This window comes from Emydura macquarii, unplaced genomic scaffold (genome assembly GCF_026122565.2).
Source record: "Emydura macquarii macquarii isolate MOO-44397 ecotype Brisbane River unplaced genomic scaffold, CSIRO-AGI_Emac_v2 contig_968, whole genome shotgun sequence".
NCBI lineage: Eukaryota > Metazoa > Chordata > Testudines > Chelidae > Emydura > Emydura macquarii.
In genome coordinates, this window is record NW_027131105.1 from 13600701 (window position 1) to 13620208 (window position 19508).

The 19508-nt window shown below is 43.2% G+C and overlaps 1 protein-coding gene across 1 annotated transcript in view; it reads right to left on the minus strand.

Annotated features, from left to right (window-relative positions):
* Positions 1-16272: 16272 nt before the first annotated feature.
* The window catches only part of EEFSEC (eukaryotic elongation factor, selenocysteine-tRNA specific), a 157870-nt gene continuing 154634 nt past the window's right edge, over positions 16273-19508 (minus strand). The window contains exon 7 of the mRNA XM_067544267.1: positions 16273-18988. Within this exon, the coding sequence (XP_067400368.1) occupies positions 18804-18988 (185 nt within the window). The 3' untranslated portion in view covers positions 16273-18803. The remainder of the gene's footprint in view (positions 18989-19508) is intronic.

The following is a 19508-nucleotide window of genomic DNA, read 5'->3' on the forward strand; positions in this document are numbered from 1 at the left end:
GATGTGGTATCACTGTCCTAAGCTGTTGTGCAGTGTTGCTGGGCATCATAACACAACAGCCATTTTCTACTCCAGAGGCAGCTGCAGTTCTGTGATCAGTAAGGGGATTGATTCCTCTGCTCCACATGGCAACATGGTTTACATGGATTTGATTTTTATGAGTTCAGGATAACGAGGTACGCCAAAACCCTAAATACCTACCTCAAACAGACACACAAGCATAGAACATTCCCAACACGAACATTTAATTATCTGTCCTCTTTTCGACTGTGGTTTATTTTCTACATCACAGTTCATTTTCTGTTTGTTGCAAACTTTCAGTTGGGGCGAACATAGGCACAAATATACATTGTGAACTCTAGTTCTCCAGGGTCCTGCCAAAGCAGCAGGCTTTAAACCAGGAGCTGTTTTCATAATATCATGCAGAGTACAAACACTTGCGGTGATGTCTATCCCAGGGTCTCTATATGGTTTTGGACTAGTCTCATTCATTGAGGAGGGTAACAATCCCAATAACATCAGATACCTGACAGCTCTTGCTTCAAATTACGCTTGTTACTATAAAGCAAAGCAAGTAAAAGAAGAGCTGAAGAGTACTCAGGGTTCTAGTTATTACCTTTCTCCTCTTCAACTTTTCCAAAGGTCAACAGATTCCTAGTCACATAGCGAAAGGTTATATTCTTGGATAAGTGATGGAAGTATAGTTGTGTCACTAAGTAATTGTGACCAACCCCTGTACACTTAAATAATTGTGACCAACCACAGAATAATTAATTTAAACAACCTCAGGGGAGGGACTGTACAAAAAACCAGCACTGAACTATACTTTAGAAAGGGGAGATTTAAGGACAAAGATAAGGAAGTTAATCAAAAAGACCAGAAAGTTAAAAAAGAGGAAATTGAAATCCTTTGACTCAGTATGGAGACTACTTAAGCAAGCCATATAGAGTCCCAGAATGTATTGCGCACCCCTATATGAACAAGGAAAGTAGGAAAGCAAGGGGAAATAAAGAAGCCAGTAGCAAGTTTCAAGAGATTATTAGAGCCAAATAAGCATCCTTCAGAAATGGAAATACAATCCTATGAAAGCCAACAGAAAGGAGTATAAATTACATCAGGCAAAACGTAAGATGGAAGTTAGGAGGTTAATGGTGAATCTGAGAAATAAGTAATTAAAAGCATAAAAACAAAGAGCAAAACATTATTTAAGTTGGCCAGCAGCAAGAAGCCTGCAAAAAATGCATGAATCAGCCAGCCCATTAGGGAGTAAAGGGAGCAATTACAGAGGGTAAGGAAATTATGGAGAAACTAAATGATTTTGTTGCAGCAGTCACCACAGAGGATATTGGGGGAGATACCTAACCAAGACCTATTGTTTCAGGTAATGAAGATAATATACTGCCAGCTACATAGGTGTCAAAACAAACTAAAAAAATTAGAAGAGCAACAAGTAACCAGGACTCGATGGTCTCTATATCCAAGAGCCTAAAGGAATGAGCTGCTAACAAAAATATGCACTCTCACTAAAATTAGCTGGCAGATAGGAGGGTACCAAATGTTGTGCCTACCTTTAAATATGGGGCTAAGGGTGATCCTTAGAATTACAGACCAGTGAGCCTTATTTCAGTGCCAGGTAAACTGGTTGAAGCAATAATTAAATAATGAACAATGGAAAACCTAGATGAACATAATGTGATGAGCACCAAACCAGCGAAGTTTCTTCAAAGGAAAATTCTCTTTCTCTCTAGTCTACTGGAATTCTTCCAGCATAGCTACAAAATAATGGATAACTGAGGACCCCAGCTGACAATTTGGACTTTCAAGGAGTGTTTGACAAGTCCCCCACAAGTAGCAAAATTAGTAGTCACAGGGTGAGAGGATGTCATGGATTAAAAACGAAGAGACTGAAAACAAATAAAGACTGAATAAATGGTCCACTTTGAACAAGACGAAAGGTTAACACTGCAGGGATATAAGAATCCATACTGGCACTGATACTGCCTATTTATTAAGGATCTGGAGAAGTGACGAACAGTGATGTGGTAAAATTTGCAGATGACACAAAATTAAATGATCAGGGCTAAGAAGATGATCAGGAACTTCAGAGGAACTTAAAGCTAAATGAATGGGTTAGGGTAAGGAGCATGAAATGTAGTGTTGACAAAGGCAAGATAATCGCATAGAAAGAATAATTTGAAATGGTCAAACAAATTGTTGAGTTCTAAATTAACTGTAATCACTCAGGATAAAAGATCAGTGCGTCCTTGTGGGCAACTCAACAAAACGTGATCAATCCACAGCAGTAGTCAAAAAATGTAAACAAAATACCATGATGATGCATAACGAATAGATAGATAATACTGAAGTATTACAGTGCCAGTGAAGTGTTATTGTGGCACACCTCTTCACTCTGAATATTGTGATCTGTTCTGGTCATCCTATTTCAAAAGAGAGAATTTGATTGAAAATTATTAGACGCACAGAAAAACTTCCATATGAAGAAAGAGTGAAAAGATTTGCAGTGTATAGAAAGGAGATGAGAAGAGGGGATGTGATAAAGGTAAACAAAAAAAATGAATGATAAAAAGAAGGCAAATCAGATATTCCTATTTACTCTCTCATAATACAAGAATTATGAAACTGAAAGGCAGCAAATTTAAAAAACGGATGCATTTTGCAGTTGCATAATTAACCTGTGGAACTCAATGTTACAAAATATATTTGAGTCCATGTTTTTAGCAGGATTTTTAAAAGGATTGGATATTAGTGTGGATAATGAACATCCACAGTTACATTAGATAGAATAAAAAATATAAGGGCTATGAATTCTCAAGCTTAAGTACATAAGAAAACCAACAACTGATTAGAGTTGTGCAGAAACTTCCTCAATGAGAAGGCTTATTCCATAATTATCCAGTGTGTGGTTTTTTGGTACCTTTCATAGAAGCGCCTGATACCGACCACTGACAGAGACCAGATACTGGACTAGGCGGACCACCGGTCTGATCCTCTCTGGCAGTTCTTATCTTTCTGTGAATCTGCATTTAATCAGAGGGAGGGAAGGCAAATGAAGAAAGAAGAGAGCCTGAGGAACATGTAAAGCACATCTATCATCAAAGGATGCACACCCAACATGCATGTCATGTGCTATGCACAGTGTGTAATAGATGGCTGACATCAGCAGATCAAAGAGAACAAGAACTTCCCATGCAACTCTCTTCTAAATTGCTAGGCAGGACTGAAAGCTGGAACTGCAGGAAACTGCAAATATAGTAACTGATCTCCAAAGATAGGAAGGGAGTCTTGTCCTGCCAGGCAGCAAAGCAACAGTATTAATCAGACAAAGGGAAGGCTGATCCAGAGTCACCGTGAAATCAACACATCCCCCCCTTCTGCCATTCAGTTCTGAAAACTGGTTTTTCCAATCTGTAGATTTCTATAGGTTTCATTTAAACAGAAAGAGAAACCCAGGCACCTGGAAAGTGACGATGGCCGATCACGAAGAAGTACGCTATTTAGCAGAGTGTTTCTGATGACTTGGCACAGCAAGCAAAAGATACCTGCAGGCACAAGGGTGTGAGCTAATCCCTGCTGTGTGGTTGCCCTGCAGAGTTGGTTGATCCTTCTGCAATTCTGAACTGCCAGTCACAGCTTCAACATCTTAATACACAGCATGTAGTAATTAAAATTTCCAATTAAAAAAACCCGACTAACCAGCAAAATGAATGTTGTCAATTAGCAAGCTTTATGTACATATTGAAGAAGGTTTTTGTTGCTCTTTCAAAGAGCATGTTATGTTAGCATTTGAAGTAAATGATTCTGGACAAAGCTATTGTGATGTCCCTTGTACCCATTTTAGTAATGTGAAACAAGTAATGTTCTCCCAACAAGTCTCCTTTGTCAGGGCCTATGGCCTCCAATAAAGAAACCATCTTATCATGTGTCTTTGGAGAACAGCCTACGAAACCAAACAAGAACTGAGAATAAATGGACAGATTCTTTATGCATCGTCCCAGCGAAAGGGGATGTCACTTCAGACTGGCTTCTACCTTTGTCCCTGGAAAGAAAGAAAAAAGCTTTGAAGGAATCTGTAGGAACAATCCTTAAGTTCAGTAACAGGGAACATGAATCTGGGCTTGAGCGTGACAAGTGAATAAAGGGACACCAGCACAAATGAGGGAGGATGGAACCTGAGGTCAGAAGACTCACTCCCAAATTCACACCTGCCCCATGGTGTAACTTTGGGCAATTCACTCCACGAACATGGCTCTTTGCTTCCATTTCCCCACCTCTAAAATGAGAACAGACTCACATGCAGAACATGGGGTTTGTGACGTTCAATTCATATAAGGTTTGTAAAATACTTTGAGTTCCTTGGATGGAAAGCGCTATAGAGAGGCAAAATATTATCAGCATCTATATACTACAGTGGAAGAATCCTTTAAAAATGTTGAGAGTGCGCATACATGCTGGGAGGTCTTTCAAGTCTCATCACATAACAGCTTTAGTGTTTTAAAAGCATTTTTCACATTAAAGAATCCCATTCTGCTGCTTAAATGTTTGTGTCTAATATGTATGTTATGAAAATGGCATTTTATCTCAGTCTTGGGCCACACCAGCTCTATAAATGCATCTCAGTCTAGACTTGCACCATCCTTATTTTTCAGCTCTGCTAATGCACTTCATCTCTGACCTGTAAGGCAACTTACCCAGTCATTATTCCATTCCTACACTTCTGTCTCAGACTGCCAGTCATGCTGTGCTTTGGCAAATAGCGTGGTGGTTCTGGGGGATGGCACTAGACTTAATTCACTTGTTAAGACAGGCTATAGTACAGATCAGATCTCTGGAGTTTAAAAGGCTACTGCAACAACTGGGGTATCTAGCACACTGTGGTTCCCTCCTCCCACAAAGGTTGCTTTCCCTTGACAGATCTCCTGGACTGCTACATTTTAGGGAAGGCAGAAAGATGCAACATCATCTTAATAGCAGTTCAAATCCACTTAGAAAAATGCCTTTGGAGAGAGAGAACATTTTTTAACAGAATAATTCTCTTTTGCTTAATCACGAACACATGAAATACACTGGAGCTCTCCCAAATAAACACCCCTTCAAATCCATTTTGAATACTTAATTCTTTTACTCAACCTCCTGAAGCTGACCTCCACCTTTCCTGCCCTCTGTCAAGATGCTGAGTCTCCGCTGTCTAGCTTCTCCCTTGTACATTTATCAACAGATTAAATTAATCTTAATTCATTCAAAAATTATATTTAAAAAAGGAGCCAATAAGCTTCTTGTATGGCAAAATAGGTCTCATGATCCAGCACTGTAACTTCCATCCTTCTCACACAGTCAGCCCTTGTGTTTCTCACCCTTCACTTTCCTTTGGCTAATTTAGGCTTCATTTCTATGAATTGTTGAGTGCCCTCAGCTCCCATTGATTTCTGTGGGACTGGTAGTCTTAATTTGTTGTGAGGTATCATACACACCTACTGCACTATATAAATTATGAACAACAAGAAGTATTGTTAATTCAACATCACATCACTCCAATATTAAGAATATGATGAATCATTCCTTTAACTTCGATACATTACCCTTATAGGAAATTGCTGCAGGGTACAATAATCAGTGTAAATAACAGATGCAGCCCCACTCCTCCACATCACCTACACTTAGATACAAAACAAAGAGTGGCGGGAGAAGCTTTCCATTCAGATCTCCCTTTCAGTCCAGTACTCACAAGCCTCTCACGAGGACACCACACAACTGCATAAGTAGCTTCTTCAGAGAGCATCCAGGTATGGGACATAAGCAGTGCAGGTCCCACTACACTGAGTTATTATTGTCTAGGGAGTTTAATTATTTCCCCATTCTTTTAAAATAAACTCTTCACTGTTTTCTAATCGTGTTAGAGAGATAAGAGGAAACTGAATAGAGAAATGACGAGATGGCAATGTGGGCTCCACTTGCCTCAGAGATGGATAGGTGCATTACACAGAATAATCCCCAGGACGCAGCTTCTGATCTAATTAGCCAAACATTAGCCAAGCTCTATATACGGTACCCACAGATGTACACAAGCTCAGGGAATGGAAGTGTCACCTGATCAGAACTTTTCCATCATCCCAACTTGGACGTCTGAGAAAAATTTGACAGCACAGTGCAGCTGCGCCATGGAAACATAAGGACCAACTGCAGCTCAATGACCCATTCCTGTTTTGTTAATGATAGGCAATAAGGTCTGGGCCATAAGATTTGGACAGAGGGTCTCCCTGAGACCAAAAACAGTTGTTTCCTAGAACCACATACGATGCGGTACCACCCCCTATCACCGTGGTACTGATCATCTCAATATCTGGGCTGTGCAAATGTTTTGCTCAGAAGTGCCAGAGCAGTAAGAGACATCCCCATACAACCTGATACTCTTGCCCTTCCACTCTCTTTTCACTGTGTAAAGCCCTAACCCCAAAATATTAGGCATAACCACACCACCATCCTCTTGATTAAATCTGGCACTCTCTGTTGGGTCATCTCACTTTGGGGGAAAACACAGAATCCAAATAACTCAATATTCACTTACAGACTCAATGCCACATGAAACTGACTAACACCAAAGTTCGTGAATATTGGTGAGCTAAAGATGAAGTTTCACAAAAACTGACAGTATAAACCAATTTCCCTTCTCCACCACTCCCGCTCCCCAAACACATTCAGAACATGCAATATTTTTAGGTGCAATACTGCTGAGAAATTTACAGGTAGACTTCCATACAGATGAAAGAACGGTTACTTACCTCATAATTGTTGTTCTTTAAGATGTGTCGCTCATGTCCATTCTGAATTAGGTGTATGTGCGCCACATGCACTCGTGCTGAAAAAATTTTGCCCCCTAGTAGTATCCGTAGGGCCCGCTCTAGCGCTCTCTGCAGTGGCGCGCATATGTGCTCATATATATAGGGCGCTACCGGCCCCTCCTCCCCCTTCAGTTCCTTCTTACCACCAGTGACGGTGTTGGAATACTCTCTTGCTCTTGCAAGCAACTCATTTTCCTAGTGATTTGTTTTGTTAATTGGTATATATAGTTACTGTTGTTTGTCTCATTAGTTAGTGAGTTTGGTTAGCGTTTACCCAGGGTTGGGGCATGCCCCGGTCCCCGGGGTTTAAACCCTGCGGTTCCTGCAAAAAAACGATGCCCTTCAGTGATCCGCAGCGAAGTTGTCTAAAGTACTTGGGAGAGGCACAAGTGTGGGAAAAGTGCAAAATTTGCAGACGTTTTCGTCCCAATGCCAGAATGGACATGAGCAAGCACTCAAAAAAGAAAACAACGTTACTTACCAGTAACTGTTGTTCTTCGAGATGTGTTGCTCATATCCATTCCAATTTAGGTGTGTGCGCGCCCCGTGCACAGATTCCCGGAACCTTTTTCCCTTAGCCCACCCACAGGGCCAGCTCAGGCGCCCCCTGGAGTGCCGCGCTCATATCGCGGTATAAAGGGCGCTGCTGGCCCCACAGGTCCCCAGTCCCTTCTTTCTGCCGACTCCGACAGCGGGGACGGGGGGTGGGTTTGGAATGGATATGAGCAACACATCTCGAAGAACAACAGTTACTGGTAAGTAACCTTGTTTTCTCTCTTCGAGTGATTGCTCATATGCATTCCAATTTAGGTGATTGAGTAGCCATACCCTTGGAGGTGGGTAGGAGTCACTGACGAGCAGCTCTACTCAGCACGGCTCTGCCAACCGCTGCGTCGTCTCTCGCCTGTTGAACAATGGCGTAGTGGGTCGTGAAAGTGTGAACTGACGACCAGGTGGCTGCCCTGCAGATGTCCTGCAGTGGCACGTTCTCTAGGAAGGCTGCCGATGAGGCCTGAGCCCTAGTCGAATGCGCCGTCACCGTTCCTGGCAGTGGTACTTTCGCTTGCTCGTAACACGCCTTAATACAAGACGTGATCCAAGAGGAGATCTGCTGGGTGGAGACGGGAGAGCCCTTCATCCTGTCTGCCACTGCTACGAACAGCTGTGACGATTTACGGAAGGGTCTGGTTCTCTCCACGTAGTGTGCCAGGGCCGCCTGACATCCAGCGAATGCCATCTCCGTTCCTCTTCCGAACCGTGCGGTTTTGGGAAAAACACAGGGAGGAAAATGTCTTGGTTACAGTGGAATTGGGAGACTACCTTGGGAAGGAAGGCCGGGTGGGGCCTCATCCTGACCTTATCCTTGTGAAAGACCGTATAGGGGGGCTCCGAAGTTAACGCTCTTATCTCAGAGACCCTCCTGGCCAAAGTGATGGCCACAAGGAACGCTACCTTCCAAGAGAGAAGTAGCAGAGAGCACGTAGCCATGGGTTCAAAAGGGGGTCCTGTCAGCATGGTGAGGACCAGGTTTAAATCCCAGGGGGGGATTGGATCCCGAACCTGTGGAAACACCCTCTCCACCTCTTTCATAAATCTAACCGACATGGGGTGGGAGAACAGTGACCGCCCTTGCAGCGGCTGGTGAAAAGCTGAAATAGCCGCCAAGTGTACCTTCAGGGATGCCAAGGCTAGGCCCTGGATTTTACGGTGCAGAAGGTACTCCAGAATCACCTGTATAGGTGAGCAGGTTGGTGTGATACCCCTGGCTTCCGCCCAACCCGTAAAACGCCTCCACTTAGCTCGGTATGTAACCTGTGTGGAGGATTTTCTGCTACCAAGCAGAATCTGTTGGACCTGTAAAGAACAGGCCCTTTCACCCTCCATCAGCCAGAGATTCTCCAGGCTGTCAGATGGAGGGAATCCAGGTCCGGGTGCAGAGGGCACCCCTGGTCCTGGGAAAGCAGGTTGTATCGCTTGGGGAGCATAATCGGTGTGGCGATAGATAGGTCGAGCAGCGTGCTGTACCAGTGCTGTCTCGGTCACGCTGGGGCAATCAGGATTACATTCGCCTTGTCCCTTTTGATCTTGAGAAGGACCTGAGGGAGGAGCAGAATGGGGGGAAATGCATACATCAGGGCCCCTCCCCATTCTACTAGGAATGCGTCGGATAGGGAGCCCGGCTCGCGACCTCGAAGCGAGCAGTACTTTGGGCACTTCCTGTTCCCAGACGACGCGAACAGGTCCAGTTGGGGAACTCCCCACTCTTGGAAGATTGAAGCTGCTACCTCCTGGTGCAGTGACCACTCGTGTCTGGGTGAGAACGACCGACTGAAGCGGTCCGCCTCGTCGTTCCTGTTCCCCGGGAGGTGATAGGCAAACAAATGAAACTCGTGCCTCACCACGAATTCCCAGAGACGTGTGGCTTCCTGGCACAGGGCCGAGGAACGCGCTCCCCCCTGCCTGTTCATATAGAACATGGCTGCAGTATTGTCCGTGAGGACTCGTACCCCCCTGCCCTTCAGGAATCTGAGGAAGGTTCTGCAGGCTAAACGGACAGCCCTGAGTTCGCGGATGTTGATGTGTAGGGCTCTCTCCATCGGTGACCATAACCCTTGGGTGCCCAGATTGCTGCTGATGTGGGCTCCCCATCCCACATCCGAGGCATCCGTGATAAGGGTCACGGACGGAGCCAGGTCTCTGAACGGGACTCCCTTGAGCACCTCCCTTGGGTTCGTCCACCAACAGAGGGAGGACAGCACCTGTGGGGGAATCGTGACCACCTTGGTCAGTACATGTTTAGAGGGTACATAAACCGAAGCTAACCACACCTGCAAGGGCCTCAGCACGTAAGTGGAGGCTGCCATATGACCCAACAGCTGTAGGCAGCGCCTGGCTGTCGTCATGGGGGACCTATGCAGCTCTGCGAAAATGGAACCCATTGCGTCGAAACGCGGTCGTGGCAGGAAGGCTCTGGCCTGAACTGCATCCAGGGTAGCCCCAATAAAGTCAATGCGCTGCACCAGGGTGAGTGTGAACTTTTGCTCATTGATTAGAAGCCCCAGTCTGGTGCATGTGGCGCAGACCAACTCCAGGCTGGTTCGCACGTGAGTTCTGGATCTGCCCTTAATGAGCCAGTCATCCAGGTAGGGGAAGATCTGAACCCCTTTACGGCATAAGTCGGCCGCCACTACGACCATATACTTGGTGAAGACCCTCGGGGCTGAGGACAGGCCAAATGGGAGGGCCGCAAATTGATAGTGGCCTCCTTCTATCGTGAATCTCAAGAATCTCCTATGCCCTGGCAAAATGGAGATGTGAAAATAGGCATCCTTTAAATTGAGGGCCGTGTACCAATCCCCTGGATCTAATGCCAGAATTACGGAGGCTAGGGAAACCATACGGAACCTGATACGTCTGATATATCTATTCAGATGGCGGAGGTCCAGGATCGGTCTCAGGCCGCCCTTGGCCTTGGGGATCAGGAAGTATCTAGAGTAAAAACCCTTTCCCCATTCCCTCCCTGGAACCTCTTCAATCGCACCGAGGTTCAGGAGCGAGTGGACTTCCTGAATGAGTAGTTGCTTATGAGCGGGGTCCTTGATAGGGGATAGGACGGGAGGGGTGTCCGGGGGAAAGGAAGTGAGCTGGAGGGCGTAACCCTTGAGGACCACCCCGAGGACCCAACGGTCCGTAGTAATTGATTCCCAAGCCTGATAGTAAGGCCGAAGCCTATTTTCAAAGGGTCGGCCAAGCTCCAGGGGAAAAGGAAGAGCGCCACCCTCGTGAATAACAACAAACTAACTAAGAAACTAGAGCTCTAAGTAGAGCAATTAGGCTAAGGACTGCTGCTTGCAATAGCAACCGTCAGAGGCAGAAAGAAGGAACTGGGGACCCGCGGGGCCAGCAGCGCCCTTTATACCGCGATATGAGCGCAGCACTCCAGGGGGCGCCTGAGCTGGCCCTGCGGGTGGGCTAAGGGAAAAAGGTTCCGGGAATCTGTGCACGGGGCGCGCACACACCTAAATTGGAATGCATATGAGCAATCACTCGAAGAGAGAACACTTTTTCAGGTCTCACACACACACCTAATTCTGCCTCAAGAGGAAGTGACTTACTAGGTGCAGCAAGCATCTGGTTCAAAGCAGGTTCCACACGACTGGCCCATTACTACGCCATCTTTTATAAGAGGATTTTTATGCTTTGGGTGATAGAGAATATGCACATCCTAAACAGGATCCTGATGTAAGCTGCTAGTCTTTTTGCAAGGCCATTATACTTATACCTTGAAGATTAAAATCTAATTTCCTCTCCAAAAGGCAATGGCTTCACAAATACTTGAAGCAGAGCAGAGGTTTCTTGTACTCACTTTTGCTGTGGATACATGTGATATCTTCATATCAGGTCAAGGAAACAGAATCTCAAATTTAACTCCCTGATGAGTAAATGAAGAAAGAACCGTTACTTGCTATACAGTCATTGTGATTCCTTGAGGTATATCGTCCAGATGTATTCCACTTCCAGTGGGCATACACCCCGTGTGTGCAAAATCGGAATTGTTTTGGCCAGCAATGTCTGTGCCCTGGATGACCCCTGCCTCCCCTACCCAAGGGCATAAAGGGCAGAGCAAGTCCAACTATCCCTCAGAACTATTCCTCAACATCCAGGTGTTATGGGACTCTGTAGTAGTGGGAAGGAGGGTGGATCATGGAGTACACACGGGCAACACATCTCCAAGTTAATAAGTCACTGTTCTTTCCTCTCTGAGTGCTTGCCCATGTGCATTCCACTTCTGGTGACTCACAAGCAGTGATCTCATAGTCAGGAGGTGGGTGCTGCTCAGAGAGTATTTCAACAATGAGTGCAGGACAGCTCTACTAAAGCAAGCATCATGTTTGGAGCCCTCCACTAAACTGTAGTGCTTGGTGAAAGTGGTGATTGAACTCCAGGCAGCTGCCCTACGTAGCTCAGAAACTGGAATGCCTTTGAGAGAAGCAGCAGAGGCTGTCTGGGCCTCGGTGAAATGGGCTCTAATCTGCAGAGATGGATCTAAGTGAGTCATTCGGACAGTCTTTGCGTGGATACAGGTTGACCTTTTACCCTGTCAGCAAAGGCTAGAAACAGACTGGGAGAATTTCTGAAGGCTCTTGCCCTGTTCAGATAGCAGGAGAGGGCTCTGATGACATCAGAAGTGTGAAGTTTAACCTCTGCTTTATTACAATGAGGCATAGACTGTAAGACTGTTAAGATGGATCACTTGGTTTAAAAATTTTGGTTGAGATCTTCGTGTCATCTTGTCCTTATGGACTACTGTATAAGGTGGACCCACTATGAGGGCTTAGGTCTCTCCTGTTTGTCAAGCTGAAGTTATAGCCACTAAAAAGGTAATCTTCACAGACATGTTTGTGTGACCCTAAGATCCCCTCAATGCTTATTAGGAAGGGCTCACTGTCATGTAGCAGCAACTACCATCAGGCCTGACAAACTTACTACACCCAACACCTTGCTGTTGTGGTATTTACCTATCAAGATTGCTGTAAGAAATGAAAGGAAAACTTATGTCATACCGCTCAGCATAATCATTGTGTGATGTATGTCTGGATAACAATTAAAAAGTTGTATGTGAATACTGAAAATGTGTTTAAACCAAGCAATCCAGGCAAGGTTGATAAACAAGGTTTTCCTAGACGAGGGAATGTTGATTTACTTCTTTGCCTAGGCCTCTGACGTAAACTGAGAATGGTGCAAGTCAGCATAAAACAAGCTTCATTTGCATAGTAAATCCACAGAAATAACAAATTAGCAGAAGGTTGAGAAAACAGCACTGACAGCCTAGCGTCTGCATACCAGCAGGGGAGAACTTTGTCTGGGGGTACACATCAAAAGAATACATTTCAAAAGTTAACTGGACTAGAAGAGGGTAAAAAGATACTGCGGCTATCCATCATGATGGACCAAAGATCAGCGCTTTTTGCTGGATCCCGGTCTGGGTGAGAGGACTTATGATGCAGAGAGAGGAGGCTTTAGCTGAGAAACAGCCTTAGATAAGTATTGTAGCCGAAGTTAAGTTTTAGTCACTAGAAAGCATGTTATACTTTGGCTGTGTTTGTAAGCTTTCGTTTCTATTATCTTTGCTTAGTATCACTTACATCTCTGTCCTCTATTAATAAACATTCTTGGCTTTACTAAAAATTCATTTTAGTGCCATATTGTAAAGGAAAGTGTGAATTCTCTGTTGAGCCAACAGGCTGGTGTATATTCTCTCTCTTTAAAGTCAGCAGACTTGGTAATTTCTGTGAATGTCCAATGACAGGGGCTCAATACCGCAGAAGAACACTCTTTCAGTGGGGACTATTAAGCATGACCTGTGAGGCAAAGAGGGCTGGCAGAGCCCTAGGGAGTTGTCTTGGGTGGCTATCGAACGAGGGTGACAGGGAGCTATCACTCAGTTTAACACCAACAAATCTCTTTTGCTAAGGCAGAGGGCTAACAAGATCACCCATAGTTCTGGATGCCCAGAGAAAGTGTCACAACATGGTATAGAGTACAAGTTGCTAGATGTTTGAAGGGGGGCCCATAAAGCCTGGTAACATAGCTCTGAAATCCCAGAAGGATGGGGTGTTTCTGACAGGAGGAAAATCATGAATGAGTCCCTGAGGAATCTACCAACTGATACGCATGAGAAGATTTTGTGACCTGAGAAAGGAGAGTGATGAATAGGAACAGAGCTAATTGGAGTCTTTCTTATCAAGCTAATGGATAGCTTAGCGTGTTTTAGGACTAACAGGTATTCCAGGATAGCTGCTACAGGTTTCGAAGGCCTATGTCACTACAGCCTGTCAGCAAAACTTATGTTGCTCAAGGTTGTCCATGTTCCACGCCCCAGAGCAACATAAGTTGCACCAACATAAGCACTCATGTGCACAGCTCTATGTCGGTGGGAGAAGTGGGCACTGCAGAGTGGTGGGTACTCAAGGAAAGAAACCCATGTCTGCTGTCACCTTGTGAGAGGCTTTCCTAAGCTTTTCCTCAAAAGATGAGGCAGAAGTGAGCTTAGATGCTCCTTCTGACCTGGTAGTTGAAGAATGTAACTTCCTTGAGAAAGAACAAGTCCTGAAGTGAGGGGCAGGCCTTCAGCCTACTGGAGTACTTGCAGAGATAGTCTGATTCAGTTTGGTAATCTTCTTTCCCGTGGCTTCAGAAGAGGCCTTCATGGAGCATTCCAAGAGGAAAATTTTAAGGTCGGATTCCCTCACTTTTTGTGTCACCAAGAATAAGAGCAACACAGCGAGCACTGATCTGGCGTATGTGCTGCACCAGAAGTAGTACTTAGAGTGTCCAACACTGATAAGAATAGTTGCCTCACAGGAGGAACAGGATTTGAATACTGGAAACTTGGATTCTGCCATCCCAGAGAAGCTCTGGCACTGGAACCAACTGAAGGATGGTTAGGGCCACTCCACCCTTGATGCCCTTGGGTGGGATGGCATGGGAGCATCAGGGGTGAAGGTACAGCCCTAATGGACACTGCTATTCAAAAGTATCTGATCTGTTCTCATGTATATGTACATGGTGTATGCACACCAGAAGTGGAATACATGTGGCCATTATTCAAAGAAAAACGGATTTCCCAAAATTTTACTTTAAAATCTATCCTGGGTATTTTTTATGATGTCTAACACCCGAGTGTCTTGGCTCCACACAGATTAACATTCACAAAGATATTTCCCATAATGGAGTCTCTACTTCCCTCTCCCAGGTTCGGTAGCTTAGAATACTGTGTTTATATTTATTTGAAAATGTTGAGTCTAACTTATATAGTCTTTAATGATTTCAGATCTTAAACTCGTTTAACATTAATAGGGAACTGAAAAGGTTTTTTAAAAAAACAAACAAAAAGATAAAAATATCTTTGAATACTATTAACTATCAGTTTCTCTGCTGTCTTTCATCCTTCATTTCACAAGATCCCACAGTTATTTACATAATGTAAATATAAGGACTGATTTCCCATCACTGAAATGCAGCCATCTCTGGAGTGGAACATGGTTACTACAGTGCAATGCAATGTGCTTACAAATCCCTCTGTTATGTTTTCACTTTTAGTCTGCCACCCTGTGATTGCTCAATGTTACTACACTAATGTGCATGTAATGTGCTTAGTGCTAATAAACAAATCAACACATTGCTCAAAGAGTCTCCACACTGCAGCAACATGGATGTTTCATTTTTTTCTGCAGTCACCTATCTGCACCAAATAAACTCCATAGGCAAGGGGTGAAGAAAAAAAAGAACTATTGCCAAATGAGACTCTACAGGGAACTTAGGTAGACAGAACATAATTATCCATGCTGGAATTTGGCCAGGATACCAGGGTTAGTACCTATACTCTAGTGAAAAGTACCACAGGATCTTTGAAGGCCACAATTAGTCAGGATCTGAGTTTTAAGTCTCACCTAAAAGTCAGGACATTCAACACCAAAGCACATCCCGTCACTGGCCTGGGACACTTGTTTAATCTTATCTCCGAGTGAAAGATGCCACCTACTTAATCTTTAATACTACATCTTGCGGTGTTTGACCCCATTACATTAGGGGAATTGGTTGGATCACAGCCCAGTGGGACAAGTACAGTTTGATAATAAAATAAAAAACAAAAAAGGGCAGAATGCATTTAAAAGTAAGGCTGTTCTCTCTCGAACACTACTTTATGCACCTCCTTCACTTCCACAATCCAAGTAGGCTGCATTGAACATCTGCACGAATGTAATATTTTCTGGAATTTGTCAGCCTCTATCACAATCTCAGCAACTTCTTAAAACCGCCCTTTATTTTTTATTTCATTTTTGTATTAACTATAGTACATTGTCTTTTATAATATGTGCTAGTATGGTACATTCTGCAACATTTAACCCCTTTTCCCAGTTGCCATTCCATAGCTTCACAGCTTAATGACAGAGTCAGTAGATCAAAATATGACCCTGTTAAAAAAATTTTAATGCCATTTTTACAAATTACAGCATAATGCACCGATTACCAGGATGAAAGCAAAGTCTCTGCGTCTGTCTGGAGACCAAATAAAAGAACGTTTGAACATCTGTTCACCCTACAAATGTCTTTAAATGCTTTGATTTTCCCATAATCATTTTGTTCCACCATTTCACCCTTTTCTTAATGTGTATCCAACAGCCTCAGGACAGCAGCCAAAGATCTGCAGTAATAGCATATTATAATCAAAGTTCCTGGGCACACTTAAGTCTTCCTCTTAAAGTTACAAAGGGAAAAAACCCAGTTCTCAGCAGATAACATCAAATCTTGGTCCTATAAAATATTGTGCTCTGCTAGGTGAGCAAAGTGAAAGGACAACATACTCTTCAAAAGGGTTTATAATACAGAATTATAAAGCACTAGAATACAGTTCAGCCAAAGAGAGGGTTTTATTGACTCAGAAAGCATTATTAACATGTATGTTTTCACATGGATCAAGTTCCAGAACAACTGATTGGCCCATTGAGACTGCCCTGAAAAATGCAAGGAAAACTGGGTGGAAACAGAGGAAGAATTCAGAAAATATTAAATAGAAAATGCTGTGTAACAATACATACCTTGCGCTGATCGTCTGCCTTCCATCCAGAATATCAAAAAATGTTTTATAAACTGTACAGTCAAGAATCACTTACCCATCACGAAAAAGCTACCACCTCTGGTGTGGAACACAGCAGTCAGCAACATTAGTACACAGCAGAGTATAGGATAAGACATGAAGACTACCATGTCCTACAGAAACTCATATGAGTATTTTAGAATAGTAGTTAATAGCCCAGTTTGGTATTTGTTGAGGACACCAGAGCTAAAACCTTTGCATTTGTAAACAAACAAACAAAGGGAAAAAAAAAAAAACCAAAACCAAAACACTACCATAGGTTCTTTAATAATTGCAAGGGATCAAAACTTCACTTCTGAGCTTCCCCAAAATTATACCAATAATTCTTAGACTAAGCTGATATAATACACAAGCATTCTCTCTGTGTCATCTATTTAACAGTTTTCTATAACACCCATCACCATAGTAAGCGCTAAACTGGAGTGCAGCATTTTGATGCAATGTGGGATTTGATGATGACTAAATAGAAAGAGAATGCAATAAACATTCTTACAGAAGACTGTCTTGGGGGCTTATATGCGAGAGAGGCAGGTGGGGGAGGGGATACATGTTCTTTATAGAAGGATACATTTTCCAGCAGGGCTGGTAGCACAAGTCATATTAAGCCGTAACTTGAGTTGCCTACCTAATTCCTCATGGATCACACTGAAAGCGTACCCCCATAATCTTAAGGGATGTGCAAAAGCTTTGGCTGGGACTCACTCAGCAGAAACTGTTTGGTATTATTCCACAAAGCACTTTCTCTGATCTGATTTAAAGGGGCACTGTCAGACTAGTTTAGGCACCACATTTGCCATGCTTCAAGAATGTTTAACAGGAAATGTCCTCTGGATATCAAGTGTTTTGCCCATTCCAATCCCACCCTGTCACCAAATAAATAAATAAATACTACGATATTTTGCTCTGCTGAAAAAAAAAAGCCACCCAAGCCAGCAGAAATGGCACAAGCTAACCAACTACCCCATTCCCATTACTGGATGGCTGATCAATAACGCTTTGACAAGCAAGGGAGCAAATGATCTACTATGGTTATTTATTTAGCGTTCTAAGTGATCTAAAATAATACACTGGCATGGTGCATGCAGCTGTATCTCATTCTCATGGCTGGTCCAGCAACCACAGCATTAGCATTTACTGACCGCAGAGTTACTCCTTTTGAGCAAATGGCAGGGGTCAATGTTTTGGTGCTGTAAATTCTTTATTCAATCCCTGCTCAAGACTGCAGCATCTGATTGGGTACAGTCATTGTTTGTATGGTGGCCTATTCTCCACAAGAAACAAATAAGGGACACTGGAGAACTGTTATCTCCAGTTTTATGAGGTTGGGGCAAGAAATCAAAAGTACCACTGACGAGAGCCTTTCTAAACAACTAATAGTTTCTAAAGCACCTTAGAGATCTCCAGTTTAACTGCAATCTACCATCTTTATTTTAATAAAATAAAGCCATTCACTATTTCCACAGACAATTTTTTGTTTCAGTCTCACACAACAAGCACTCTGGTTACAAAAATTAAAGCAGTTCCAGCACAGATTTTCTTAGCAATGACTCAGAATAGCTTACCCTCCCAGTTTCCTAAAGAATCAAATAAATAACCAGCCGACTCACAAAAGCTGTGTGAAATATGGAAGGAAAGCAGTTCTGAACTTCCAGAAGAGCAAACATAACAATATAGACCCTGAAATTATGTCCATCTGAGGATGTTCTAACACTGCAGACTGCCAAAATATAAAATAATTTATACAAAAATTCCATACCCATCTCTCAGACAGCATCTCGCATTATTAGATCTGAAAGAATCTAAAACATCTATTTTAATTTCCACCATTCACACTGGGTATTTTTTGCTCCTCACTCAGCTTGGGGTGTGATAGTAGACTGGTTAGTTTCATTTACTGGTTCTCTCAAAATTTCTCAAATGCTATCGGATTTGGATTTTCAACTTTGCTGTGGAATGTTTAAATTAAAAAAAACTTAAAACGTTTCTAATAACTGTAAAATACAATCATACAAATTGGCAGATGACACTTGCCAAGAGGCACAGCAGGGAGATTCAAATAGCAACATCAGAACAAACAGATTCTGGAGGCCAAGCATGGTTATGGGGATAGGAAGACCTTCTAGCTTCAATCCACAAAGAAGGCATCCTTCTAGGATGTTACTAAGATAAAAAACCTTTTAAAGTCCAAAGTTTCCAGACAAGAAATACGTTCCACCTGAATTCATTTTGGTGTGTAGCTTTTTAAGGACACTTCAGACATCAGCTAAGAGGCCTCTTCTGCCTTCTCAAGACTGAATCATTTTCTTCTGTGAATCAAAGACATATCTTTTAAAGAGAAGGCTGATAGTAACAGGCTGGGCTGAGTCAACTTTGCAGCTTTCATCCTCTTTGGCTGCATCTCCCTTCCCTGCCTTGGATTTCTTCTTGGAGGTGACAGTGAGAAACACCTTTGTATCTGGCTTGAGTCCATCTGAAAAAATCAAGAACATGCATGACAAAAAACTCCCTGTCAGCATTTCAATATTACAAGTGTACATCTGAAAACAATGAATATGTGAGATCATCATTGCAACATACTTCATTTCAAGGATTTATTGACTAAAACTAAAATTATGACAAGGCTTCAAAAGTGCAGTTCAGAATAGTTATCTCCCCCACTTCAATATAGTTTCCTCCATCCTCATTCCCAGACCCATGTTCTTGCAAGCCCTAATACAGTTACCCACCAAACCATCTTCCAAAGTTCTGAGGGTATAAACAATGGTGGTTTGCAACAAACCAGATCAAATTGCCTGATCTAGGCCATTAACTCCACAGACTTCCCTCTTTATCCTGCCTGGATGCTTTCCAACAGCCTCTTCTTTCTCGTGAGTGTTTTTAGGGCCTAGCATTTAAAAAAAAAAATCATTTAAGAGTCACATTTAACCTTGCTCAATTTCTGAGAAGCAAAACCAAATTGTCCAAAAAACCCATATACAAAGCACACGAAC